The sequence below is a fragment of the Antrostomus carolinensis genome, unplaced genomic scaffold, assembly GCF_000700745.2.
Source record: "Antrostomus carolinensis isolate BGI_N321 unplaced genomic scaffold, ASM70074v2 scaffold21612, whole genome shotgun sequence".
Classification (NCBI taxonomy): Eukaryota; Metazoa; Chordata; class Aves; order Caprimulgiformes; family Caprimulgidae; genus Antrostomus; species Antrostomus carolinensis.
Window position 1 is genome coordinate 27,206 of NW_010301878.1, and position 13,837 is coordinate 41,042.

The 13,837-nt window shown below is 42.4% G+C and overlaps 1 protein-coding gene across 1 annotated transcript in view; it reads left to right on the plus strand.

The window, feature by feature from the left end:
* Positions 1 to 13,837, plus strand: part of PHACTR2 (phosphatase and actin regulator 2) — a gene marked incomplete at both ends in the record, with an annotated part of 44,826 nt that overhangs the window by 24,366 nt on the left and 6,623 nt on the right. Inside the window, 4 exons of the mRNA XM_010163644.2 lie at positions 3,472 to 4,021; positions 5,718 to 5,917; positions 8,101 to 8,257; positions 9,718 to 9,773. Of these exons, the coding sequence (XP_010161946.2) occupies positions 3,472 to 4,021; positions 5,718 to 5,917; positions 8,101 to 8,257; positions 9,718 to 9,773 (963 nt within the window). The remainder of the gene's footprint in view (positions 1 to 3,471; positions 4,022 to 5,717; positions 5,918 to 8,100; positions 8,258 to 9,717; positions 9,774 to 13,837) is intronic.

The following is a 13,837-nucleotide window of genomic DNA, read 5'->3' on the forward strand; positions in this document are numbered from 1 at the left end:
AGACAGCAGACAAACCACTTCACTGTTTAATGAATGTATGCACAACACCAAGCACATCAGAGATTATATTGAATTCCCAGCTCAAGTGGGAATGCTGGCGACAAAATGACCCAGAGAACTGCTGAAGAATCAGCAAGGAAAAAGGTGACTTCTGAAACCAAACATATGAGTTGCCAATATTGGTGTTGCTGTAACATTCTGCTGGAACTATCTACTACTCTGTTTAATGTGGCAAGATTACAAGATCTGAAAGAGGTAAAGGGTAAAACCATGAAGACATCTTTAAAAACTGTTGAGTAGCAGTTGGATTAGAAAACAAAACAAAACAAAAAAAACCCCCCCAAAACTCATTAGAAACAGCCAGGCTTCCCTGAGCTGGTTGATGACTTACTGTGATTCTAAATACACACTGGAAATGGAAAATGTCCATCATTGGGCACATAGCAGATGTGTTTGTCACTATACTTTCAAACCAAAATTCAGCAGTGATGCTAGATGAAAGATTACAGGTAGCTGTTCTTAAGGTACTGATCTTGAGTTTGAATGGTTGTAATTTAGACAATGACCAAAATGAAAACATCTAAATATAATTTGAACACAAGTAGTATTATGATGAATGGGCTGTATATATGCATTGACCAACTTATACAAGCTTTGTGTTTTCAATCCTCTGTCAGTCTTTCAAAGCCCTTCAGTCCCTCCAGTTTTCTCTCCAAGTATACCTCTTCATAGCTTGTACATTTTGGCACATTACGTATTTGAAGGACACAGAAGGGGACTGTTTGAAAACATTGCAAGACTGCTAGAGTTACAATAACAATTTTGCCATAAAATATTAATTAACTTGGTATTAACTGTCCCTACTACATCAGACAACGACAAGAATAAATATTTTGAAAACCCAGAATTTGCTGCTTTTATTTCATATTCAGCTGGAAAACTTAGGTCTTCCTGGGTGAAAAAACCTTACAGCTGCAGACCTTTCAGAAATAAAACAACCCATCACATAAAGAAATGTTTATTTCAGTGGTTGGTAACAAACTCTCAATACATTCAGATTCCAGATTTGTCTTTTAGTGGTCTTGCTGAAATTTTGTGCAATGCTTGAGACCATATGGGTATAAAATATATCAATATATCCCTTATATAAAGTAGTATATATTCTACTGGTAGTTTCTTCCAATATAAGGTACATTGTGTTCATTTGAAGTGGGAAAATACTTAATAAATAGAGCTGATTTGGAGCAGTATTTAGTACAAGAGGTTTATCAGATCCCCATGAAAGTGAACACCTGCTGCAGGCAGTGACCTAGTCCCATGCAGGAGAAGAGGAAGATGAGTGACAACTGAGCTGTGGCTCTCCTGAGAGAACCACAGCAGATTTCCAAACTGAAAGAGTGGAGTTGGGAGAAGGGGGGACTTGAATGTAAGCATGGACATGTGCCAAAAGGCAAGTAACAGCCATGAAATTTTTAATTTAAAAAAAAATCAAATCTTCTACTGAAAAAGAGGCGTGACAGAAAATTGTCAGCCAGCCTAGTCAAAACCAACAATAGCTAAAGCACTTTTGACCCACATGAAAGTGTGGGGGCGATTTTCCCTGGGAGAAGTCTTTCAAGCTGCTGGATCTGATTGCAGGTCCAGAAGGGTTCTGAGAATAACGTAAGGGTTTTTTCAATGGAAACATCTTTTGACATTTTCCCAGGAACAATTTTAGTGGGGCTGTATATTTGTATTATGCTGGTGTTCTTAAGTGTAAGCCTGTAGCTGGTTCTGTTGACCTCCAACCTGCGTTTAAGTGCTTTGCTGGATCAGAACCAGAGCCCTTTCTTACTGCCATCCACTTACTCAGTAAGGTTTCTGCTAAATAATATGCAGGTTGGAACCACCATCTGTTTCCAGTGCAATTACAGACTGATGCCTATACCATTTCTTTGCTTCCTTTTGATTTGCTGGTAAGTTAAATCAGTGATTTGTAGTTGATGTGGGTGATTAGTGCAGTATCGGTAGATTCTGTACTGTGCCCTTTACGCTCGCCTTGCAGCACAAAGAGGGACAGTGATTTGCCTGAAGTCATGAGTTTCAGCGTATTTTTCCAGATGTACTGAAAGCCTCACAGCACTCTAAATGTTTGTAAACCATAACATTCAGCTACAGAAGAGAACAGTATAATGTGTCTTCTGAATTATTTTCCATCTTCTTTGAGACTGAGAACAGTCTCACTGTGAAAGCTATTTTTATATTGTGAGCTTCTTATGGCCAGTATCTGTATTTTGGTTCTATCCTAATCTGCAGGGGTTTTGTTTTTATTTAAATGCTTATGAGTAAAGTAGGCCTTTCAGCAGATTTCTGTTACAGCTTTCTGTTTTACTCGGTAAGCTTAGCCGCAAGGCTGCTGTGTAGCTTTATAATGCTTTCATTTGTTCTCTTGAGGTTAATGCATTTTTACTACAGCAGAAGTGTTTGAGTTGGATGCATTTTGATGAAAAGGGCTGAATTTTTAAGATGGTTGTCATTTTTATTGCTTTTTAAATGAAAGTCAGAAGTCTGAAGCTCCCAGTCCAGATGATGGGTGCATCAAGACAGCAATCAGAAATGTGACTGGAATGCACGTGGGCATGCAGGCTATCTGAAATCTCTTGCAAACTTGGGCATTGATACGTACATGCTTCGATATAGTAAGTGTCACGGGATTAAACATCAACATCCCTGGCCAGCTTGTACAGCTAGTGTCAAAACCTTGTGTCACTACATTTTCAAGGCTACCTGAGTTGGTCACTGGTAAGACAAAGACCTCCAGTATATAAAGGAGACCTTCAGTGCCCTCTCCCTCCTGGAGATCCTTTGTACAAAGTGGGATCAGTGGTTTCTGCCTCTGTTTTATGGACAAGCCCAGCTGGACCTGACAGTACATCTTGCTTTGGTGTCCTCTACTGCTTGCCATTAACTAGGGGCACACCACTTGCAATAACATTGTGAAAGGTAATTAACCAATATCCATAATAGTCCTGAGGTGTTCATTGAAAAGCATAAGGAAAATCATGGTGTTCTCCTAGTGTTCAGACCAAAAATTCACATAATAGAAAAGGTCAGGCAGTTTTCTATGCCTGATAGCAGGTTTTTTTTAATAGGGCACTAGAAGTGTTTGGAATAAATGGTAGACTTTTTAGATGATGTCCAAGCAAGTTGTAATGAGCCAATGCAGAATGCTAGAATCAAAACTCTCACCCATTTGTGAGGTCGATTCCCTCCACTGTTCTTGGGCAGATATTCATCATTTCAGTTTTTCCCACCTCAAAATTTGAACTGCAACATTTACTCACCTCAGGTATACAGATGAAGGATTGTAGAAGTATGAAGTGTATTTTTTTCGTTTTTTAAATATCAGCACACGTCAATCCATGCAGAAAGAATGGTGCAAAAATCATATAGTTACAAGACTGTAAAATGCTTTATCTTTTCTTATTTTAGCTAGTTCCTCTCATGCAAAAAAACCACCAGTCTCCAAGTCCTCTTCTTCACCATCTCCTTCGTCCACATCATCTCATCCCAAAGCCTCTAAAGAGACTTCTAGCAAAGCGGGCACATCAGGGACTCCCAGGGGCAAGAAAAAACCTGGGAAACATTCAGCCCCACGAACAGCACTGGATGGGGCTGCTTCTTCCCCGTCAGGTGCCACAACCAACAGGTTGGAAGCAAAGGCAGAAAAACCCGAGCCTGAGCAACCTTCCATAGTAATTTCTGAAACAGAGGATGCAGACCAACTAAGCAAGTTTGTTGTCCCTCCTCCTCCCACCGCTGCCCCTCCTCCACCTCCGCTTCCACCTTCTTTTCCTGGTGCAGCTGGTCAGCCCGCTGTCTCCTTAGAGGCCCAAGACCTGTCAGATGGCTGCATGGCAGGGCCAGCCACCCCGGGATCAGATACTAAATCTCTTCTCCAGACTGAGCATGGCACAGACCAGAGCCTGAGCAGAACGGCCCTAGACAGTGGTCCAGATGCTAGCAAAGAAGACACAAAAAGGTAAGAAGGTATGGCTGTCATGGATATGTGGTAAGACCCATAGTCAAGGAAGCCACATTTCTTCTGGTAAGGGACACTACAGGTATTTGGGGATCTCTTCTGTTTCTTTCCTCCCTTATGAGGAAAGGCTGAGGGAGCTGGGTCTCCTTAGCTTGGAAAAGAGGAGACTGAGGGGAGACCTCATTAATGTTTACAACTATGTTAAGGGCAAATGTCATGAGGATGGAGCCAGGCTCTTCTCAGTGATGCCCAACGATAGGACAAGGAGCAATGGGTGTGAGCTGGAACACAGGAGGTTCCGCTTAAACTTGAGAAAAAACTACTTTACAGTGAGGGTGCCAGAGCCCTGGAACAGGCTGCCCAGGGAGGTTGTGGAGTCTCCTTCTCTGGAGACATTCAAGACCCGCCTGGACGCCTTCCTGTGTAAAATTGTTTAGGTTCCTGCTCCGGCAGGGGGATTGGACTAGATGATCTTTCAAGGTCCCTTCCAATCCCCAACATTCTGTGATTCTGTGATTCTGCTGACTGGTACCAGTTTTTGTCTTTTTCTTGGGAGGTCAGTGTTGCATCCCATCCCAATTTGTTCTTCGACAATGCCTTTGAGCCATTCACCTGCAGTACCTCATGTTTCCCCAGATGGTCATTGCTCATAACCTGCCTCCTACGTTGTTGCATGGCTTAATGTGACCACTGCAGTCAGCAGTTCAGCTAGTAGCTGATAGCACTTTTATTTCTCTCTCATAAAGGCAAACAAGAAATTATGCTGACTTTTAAGGGGGTTTTACTTTTTTTGTGGGTATTAAATATCTCACTGCTAAAGCTCTCTATTCAATAGCTTAATTTACTTGCAGACTTGAAAATGACAGTTTCAGGCCTCAGTTAGTGGGTGTTTGGTCTGTCACTGCCTAATAGCTTGTCTAAGTCTCAGATACTATAAAATCTAGTCAAGAGCAAGGTCATAATTACATTTTTTAAGCAAAATAGTTGGCAGCAAAAATGAAACTGGCTTATTAATCTGTCTTTTCCCTGCCATGAGAACCAGCATCTTTCATAACAGCCCAAGAGAGTTTTGTCTAGATGACAGTGGCCTAGAGACTTTCCTTTAAATTCTTGCTGGTATCTCTGTGCCAGCATTACGTTCCTGTGCTGCTTCTCCCCTTGCTCTGCCCTTCCTTTACATGTAGATTTTCCCAGGGCAGACAGCACTCTGTTGCTGATTTCCATGTTCATCAGTGATGGACATGAACGTTTTGGACTCCACAGCAGTAAAACTGTATTTACAGTAAATAGAGTTAGGCTTGCAGAACAGGAAGCTTTGCACTCCCATCTGCTCTCTGACTCGCTCCTTTCACCATCAACTTTATGAGCTGGTTTTTTTCTTCTTTTGTGTAGCTTTTATGCGCTATTGGTCCCATCCCACAAGAGATAAGAAAGAAATAGGATTTTTCTGTGTATAGGCTTTGCAGCATGTCATTCCAGGCTGTTTGTATCTTTTTTCCTAACATACATACATACAGATACATACACACATTCACATACTTTCTATATGTTTTATACACGTATGTTTTTTAGAAAGGGAGAAGTTTGTTTGAGTAACAGAACTTTTGTTTTTGTACTTACTTATACAGTCTGCCTTCCATTTGTGTTCTGTGCTGCTTGCATTAATGTGACACCATGCCTGTTTCTGAATTAACAGCTTGGCTACCAAAGAAGACCAAGAAGCGGAGGCACCTGACCAGGCACACTCTGAACTGGTGGAGGAGACTTCTGATGCTGCTGCCCCTCCTGAGAGTGAAAGTAGCCGAGAGAGCCTCAGCAGCGACTCAGACTCTGATGGACCAATACTGTACACAGATGATGATGATGATGACGATGAGGATAATGCAAGTGCTGAAAGTAAGCCCCTGACAAGAAGGGTCCACTGGGAAGGGGTGGCCATCTTTGGGTACATCTAATATACATTTGACCTGGCTGGCTCAGGGAGCCTACTAAGCTGTTGGGATTCCATCCAGATGTTAACTGGAGCTTATTGATTGAGTGCAGCCCAAAGACATCTACACTCAGTGAAATTCTGTGCAGCTGCCTCCATTAAATTGTGACCTTCGGGAGAGCAAAGACTTTGAGGTGGAGCTGCTAGCAAGGACATCAGCCCATGGGTGATTCTGTTGCAGGATCTAGTTCTCTGGCAGGGCATCCTGCCAAGAAGTTGCAGGCTACCTTTGCACGTGGCGTTAGGTGAGCATACCTGACCCATGCTAGTGCAAAGTAAAGAGAAGAGAATACGGCTGCATTGGATGGTTTTAGATTATTATTATTTTACCACTACTGAGAAATTAGTGTCCTGCTTCCCTCAGACAGCTGTGATCAGAAACCTGCTGGGCCCCATGCAATGGTGGGAGCAGGTCAAACGTTGCACATATGGGAGCGGAGGTGAGAGGTGCAGGTTCAGGAGAACATGGGGATGGAACAAGGCCTCCATGTTTGGTTGTCAGCAAGTCATTGATTTGGTTTGCCCATGTCATGAACCTCTGTTATTAAAGCACCCATGTGGCTTTCAACTGAATTGCAGTAGAAATCCCAGAGTTCCTTGTGTAAGTAACGGGCAGGGGTGGACAACTGAGGAGACCTATCAGTCAGCAGCTTCACTGTCTGAAAGTCATTTGTTCCTCTTTGATCAGGCTATTTCCAAGCATGGGAGCACCTTAACAGACAGAGCAGATCACAGTGTATTACTTCTAAGTTTACAGCTTTGACATTTCATCTGGGGTCATGGCTGTATCATCACCATATATCCTCTGACAGAAGTCCTTGCTGCTGCTGAAGAGGGTTGTGCTGCTCACCCTCTGCCTCATCCCTCTCCCAACTGTTCCTTTTTCCCTTAGGCCAGCGCTCATGTTTGGTTTTGCAGTGGTGGCTGATTTTCAGTAGAATTGGTTCCCTGATCCAGCTCACCACGTGGTTGTACCTTTGCTGGAGTAACGGAGGTCGCAGCAACAAGCTGTCAGGGGTAGAGAGGAGGGCATCCCTACTCCTACCACCTGCAGGGTGGCCTTATATCAGAATAAAATGACCATCAAACCATGGCTTTAGAGCCTTGCCCACAGCTGTTCAGGAGGAGGTGCTTTGCTGTGATTAATGAAGGAGGCCTGAACACGAAAGTGTTGTGTACTGAAGGGAGGTGAGGGAAAATTAACATTTTTTGCCTTGAACACTGGTGCAGCAGAAAGTGAATTGCCAGCTCACTCAAGACACTGAAGTCTTCTCCAGTTCTGCATTTGGTCTGAGTATGATGCAAAGTGGTAGGAACCAAAAATTCATGTATTCACACAGCAGCACGGTGTCTTAAGTGAGCTGGGAGCCCGTGGTCTTATCACACTGTAATGTCATGAAAACCTGCCAACCTTGGACATATGTAACATCCTCGGTCAGAATATCAGGAGACAAGGGAAGGACTAAAGGCCATGAAAAATACTCTTCCTTCCACAGCTGGCTGCTAAATTGCATGGCCCTTGTCCCTGCTGTGTCTGTTTTATGGATAAACAGATTGCTTCATTGCCTGGGGGTTCCTGCCTAGGCTACTTTACAAGCACTCAGAGCACTTTTCTATTTTTTTTTTTGTTTTAATTTACAAATTAGTCAAAGATGGTAAGCATTATACAAGAACTAAGTGGTATTAGATTGAAAAAAAAAAAAATTGAAAGAATGACAGAAAAGATGAGAGAACAAGACTAAACCATTTAAGGCTGGAGAAAAAGAGCAACAGGCTGCTAAATAAATGAACCTGTAATGTATCAGACTTCAAAGACACTTAAGTGTAGGTTTGTCATTTTTATCCTATCACTTCACAGATGACAAGTGATGTTTGTAAAACTTCTCTATGAATTTAGCTGATAGCTTTTTCATCTTTTTATTGTTGTGAACTGAGCTAAAACTATTTTTCTTTTAATGTTTGTTAGTTAAAATTCCTCTCCTGCATGTGGGAACAAGGCTGCTTTGGGGCAGTATTAAAATTCTTACTCAGAGTTATCTGTAACCTAAGCATGACTGAACTAAATCTACCCTCCTTCTCCTTTCCTCAGGCTCTTTGGCAAGTAAAATTCGTCGCAGGGATACTCTTGCTATCAAACTTGGCAACAGACCATCTAAGAAAGAATTAGAAGACAAAAACATCTTGCAGCGTACATCTGAAGAGGAGAGGCAGGAAATCAGACATCAGATTGGAACGAAGCTCGTGAGGTATCAGTGGCAGAGTAAATGTGGATTCACTGGGCGGAGGGGGAGGAAGAGAATCGAGAACACCGGGTTCCTGTTTTAAATGCAGCCCAGTGTGTGGTGCAGGATCTTTGTGGTAGAACTGCCTGGGAAACAGTATTTTTATTTTTCAAAAAACTTTAAAATGTCAGTGATGCATTTTTGTTCTGCAAGAAATAAATCCAAGTGCTTCTGGGGTTTTGGGTTGTTTGGGTTTTTTTTTTTTAAAAGAGGAAGATAATAAGAGTGACTCCAGAATAATCAGTGCCATGGTTCAAGCTTTTTCTCACATTGGTTAGCAGGGACTTGCACTTGTATATCCCCATCTCAGATAGAGTAGTAGTTCCTGAAACACAGAGCATGCCTGTGCATGTTTGTCCCTCCTGGCCCTCCCCATCCTCTTCCTGCTCTCTTCATTATTCATGTGCTGGTTCCAGCAAAAGGAATGGAGGGAGGCTGACTTTGTAGGTCAGTGTTTAGTGTTTTATTGTGCTCACCTCCGGGGCATGTCTTTCTTATGCTGTTTAACTGCTGTGGGTTATATGTTCCTTTCTTTTCCCAGACTTGAGAACATTGCTTAAAAAAGACTAATTTTCACCTGCATTTTTACAAACTTAAAAAAATCCTCATAAATGTTAATTTTGGCTTTCATGGACTCTGAGGATAGACTACAACATGTCTGGATTTTCCCAGATCTGTCCTTGTTTCTCTTGTGCTCAGAAATGTTGTCCAGGCAGATTTAGAGGATATCCTGTGTTTGTTGGAGATTTCCAATTACTGGGTAGTCCAGCCAGTACTGCTCCAGTACAGAGTACAGCAGTCCTGCATCAGCACTTGGAAGATGAGCCGAGTTGCTCTCTGAATTGGGTGGCTGGCTAACTCATTTATTTCATCCCTTAGCCATAAGAATGATACATCTATTGTGTAGAGCACAAGGGTCATTTTTCTTCTGCTAATAAAATGGCATGGTTGTTATCACCGCTTTCCTGACTAAATCCCAGATCCCTGCTCGTTGGTGCTCCCTCAGGGGCTTGAACTGCAGAAGCCGCTCCAGTCCGTCTCTGGAGCTCTATGCAGGGACCTTGCTGGTTCTACTGGGAAGCTGGCATGCTCCCTATGCAGTTCTGCTTTGGTGGCAGGAGACAACATCCGTGTGTGTCAGGGCAAATTTAAATTTGCTGGTACACTTTCTGTAATATAATGCAAGTATTAGTTGTTTATGTGTTCAAGTGGCAATAGTGCATCTTTTAAAACAAATGGCCACTCTGTGCTGTGGTCACATGCACAGTTATTATAACTGTGTCTGGAAATTACCTGTGTTGTTGAATACCTCTGCTGGCAAAGAGTACTGTGACCATATGAGAAACACCTTTTAAGCTCTATTACAAATCATAATATGTTATTTGGATCTGGTTTTAAATCAGTCACTTACTTTGTTCTCACAGGAGGCTTAGCCAGAGGCCTACAACTGAAGAGCTAGAACAAAGAAATATCCTAAAGCGTAAGTATTTTATTCAGGTTTCAGCCAGTATTTACTTAGAAAGTGAACATATGTTGGATTAATATGGAAACCTGTCATTGTTGCTCTAGTGTTAGAGCTATAACTGGAGAGAAATTATGTTCTAGGAAATAACTTGTCAACACTAGATCTATATACTAACCTGTAATGGTAGCTGTGAAAATTGTATATATTCCGAGATGCTGAATTTTGCTTGTCTCAATCCCACTCCTTGAAGCTGGTCCCAGGAATGACTTAGATACCCCTTAGAGGTAATTCCAGGCTAGTTAAACTTCAACCAATTGGGAGGAGGAGGAGGAGGGAATATCAGTAAGAGGCAGAAGTGGGATATAAAGGCAGGGGTTGGAAGGTGGAGTAGAAAGAGGAAAAGTGAAGCATGCAGGGGAAGGTGAATAGGTATATGCTGACTACTTGTTGCGTGAAAGGGGTGGTAAGGCAATTTAACAGGAAATAAACCCCCTTGCATTCCAACTTACCCTCAGATATTAGAGGAGCTGGGGGCGGCTGGGCTTAGATCCTGAGCAATGCCCAGTTGAGCACTACGAGTCCGACAACAGCAGATTCGCTCAATAGTGCGCTGCTCTCCCATACCCACGATTCATGGACTCACACGGCTAAACCTGCAGCATTTAGCAGCGTCCCTTTGGGCACGGGGGTGGGTTGGTGTGGCTGGTCACAGACAGACCCAGTTCGATGTGGCACTACAAGTCCGGGTACACTAATGCTGGATTCACTCAATGGTGCCCTGCACCTGCCGTCCAGTCACCATCTCTGGACTCTCGAGGCCTCATCAGGCAGCACCCAGTGAGAGATCGTGCAGCACCTCAATAAGTGAATAAGGCATTTTAATAGAGCAACGGGAATAATACAGGTTCGCGTGGGTTGCTGGTGACAATCTGCTGTCTGCAGGGGTACATACAAGCAGTAAGGTTACAAATTACTGAAAAGCACTAAGTTAAATAAGCAATTCTATCAAGATCTCTAAGTTTCCGAGAGAGTTCTCGGGGCAATATAAATCTTACCCAAAGGTGTCCCTACGGGGGAGGGAAGAGAAGCTCAGCCCATTGGCTGGTCCCAGAGGTCTGCGATGGTATCTTCCCTGACTTGTCCGTGATTGTATCTTCCCTAACATCCCCCCTTCTTTGGGCTACTTTTATATTATTTTTTACCTTCAAGGTGGAGCTTGAGTGACTCTAGTCATACCTTTACTGTGATTGGTAAAAACACTTCCGTTTGCCTTTCAAGGTAGAAGTTACCAAAACTTAGAGCGTATGGGTGGTCAGTGAGCTGGGGGTATGTTTTGTGTTTTTATAATTCAAGGTTCACACATGGGAGGTATTTGTCTAAGGGGTGCCAGGTGGTCAGTCCAGGGCCATAAGCAGATAGCGTATCAGCCCCTTGATGCCTGTGCCATCTCTTCTGCAGTGCTTACAGGGCTTGGCTGAGGAGTCTTCACTCCTCCTCACCCCCCCATATTGATATGCAGCAACCTTGGAGGATTCTTCGCATACCAGTTGCATTTTTCCCCTGGGATCTTCTTCGACATTATACCTTTCCCTATTGTGTGAACAAGGGCATTTTCTGATTTTTAAGTTACTACCAGTAGTTATTCCACACTACTTCAGAATGCTGCCTCTCATATGCACTTCTGACATCTGTGCTGAAATTTGCATGAGACATTCTCATTGAATATCTTCCCATCGATTAAATCCTTCTTCAGTATCTTTCTTGAAAAATTTAAGTCTATAATTCAAATAGTCAGAGGCAGAGGAATGAAGTACATTGGATATTTACCCTCTATACCTATTCTCCCATTTACTTGTTCTTAGTCTGGCAAACACTTCAGAACAGGCATTTTTTGTCTTCTTTATTAATCTTTCCATAATACGGATGTTACTTAAACACATACTGTAACAGTTGTCATGCCCAGCTCCTATAGCCCTGTTTCCATGCTGCAAGGGTAGCTAGTACTTGATGCTTAAGTAGAAGAAATAAATTAAGAAAATGCACATGGAAGCATTTCACACACAGCAACAAATGCAAAACCTCATCTATTCTTAAGGTATAAGAACTTCCCACATTTCATGTAACTGAAAGAGCGGGTATAATGCCATTGTTTCCGACAGTCATTCAGAAAAGTTGGAGTTCGTCTGTGCAACCCTGGTGCACAGCATGCTAACCCAAACCATTCTATGATTCTGTGATTCTAATGAAATAAAAGAAAATGGACTGTTTACCCAACAAAGTTCATGGACTGATCACTCTGTCACCTGCTCAGGCCAGCAAATCAAGGAGACATAGCAATTATAGGCTTTCAGGCAGCCATCTGTGCTAATGAAATCCTTCTGCTGTTGTCTGAGCTCTCAAAAGCCAAATAGTGCCATGTCTTACTGAAAAGGGAAGCTACAGTTCATGCATTATGGTGCACAGGAGAGGGTTCAAGGGACTTCTGTCCAATACATAATATGAACAGACTTTCTAAGACTATAATTTCTGAACCTACAGATTGCATATGTAAGTAAAGATAAAAACTGAAAAACGAACGTTTTTTTATATGACAAACCGCTCATGCTGGACTATGTGAGAAGGGTGATTCCAGAGCATCTTTGGTGGGCCAGGATACAGCCACTGAGCTGGGAGCACCAGCTGGGCTTCCTTACTGCCCTGTCTGTCTGGCTAATCTCTAGATAACTGATCTAGCAACAAACCTGCAACATATTTAATACCCCTTTTGCCATTGTTTATTCCGTTCACTGGTTTTGCAATAAGTAGCTCAAGACTGGAGAGCAGTTAATAGATTTCTTCTCCTGTTTCAGCTTGTTTACTTTAAGCTTTTGGCAGGGTACCAGGCTTTGCACTCAATACCTCCCGCCCTCCTCCCCTGCTGCTGCCGGGGGGCTGTCTTAAAGAGGCGAGGGAGAGCAAGAAATGAAGGCTGGGAAGCAGCATTATAAATCACAAAAAACTTGCAGCGTCACTGGCGAGCACGTGGAGAATCCAAAACTGCTTTTTGCTCATTATCAAGATAAAAAATATTTTGAGTTGACGGGGATCTGTAAAAAGCAAAGCAAACCAAGGCAGGCCGGGGTGTGTGGTGATGGTCTTACTCAGAGCCCTCTTAGGGTGCAGGTGCTCTCTCAGCTCTAAGGCAGATGTATTATCAAAATTACTACATTCCCTTCCTGTGGATCATTCGAAAATGTTTACATCTCTTAAATGCCTTCCTTGTTGTAGGCAGCTTTTGTGAACAAGTTGGAATTTCTTTCATAAAGCTTCCTTCCTCCTATTTTTAAGCAGTGGATGTGGAGAAGGGGTTATATTATTGCGTGTATGTAAACTGCAGCTAAGGGAAAGTATGGTTTTGAGTAATATTTATCAGACTTCGAGGTTACATTAAGTGGTAAAGGTCTAAATGTTTATTTCAGGATTAAGTTCAGCCCAAATCTTTTAAGAGGTTCAGAAAAAGTCACTATTTTTTCTTTTTTTATATTTCCAGTTAGTGAGGAAATCTGTCTTGCAAGAAGTTTTGTTTTGATAATATTTCCAGATAAACCAGTTACTGAAAATCCTGTGACCAAGTACAGTCGCAACACATTGCAGACGGATTTCTATAAAGACAATTTGTATAAAACTATCCAGACCTCTGAGTCTTCCCACACTAAAACAATTATGATAACTCAAGAGTCCACTTGAAGGAATAGATAAAGCCCTGTGTTTCTAATAAAGACAGGTTTCTTGTGTACTGACTTTGAGCCGGTAGTATTTATAGTTTTGCATTATGGCGAAGAAACTTTTTATTCTTCCAGGAATTTTGGATTAAGATAACTGTATTTTTTCCTGTATTTGTAAGGGACAGTGAACTTCTTGTACTGTGCACCTGCATGCCTGCCAGCACTGGCTTTGTAGAAAATAGGGTTTAGCTCTTGATGCTAGTTAAGGAATATTAATGGTTATCTTTGCTTGTAAAACCAGGAAAGAGAAGCCTCTTTGTGCGTTCCAGAGCACTGCAAGAGGCAAGCGCTTTGTTTGTCTTTTCTTTCTCTTTC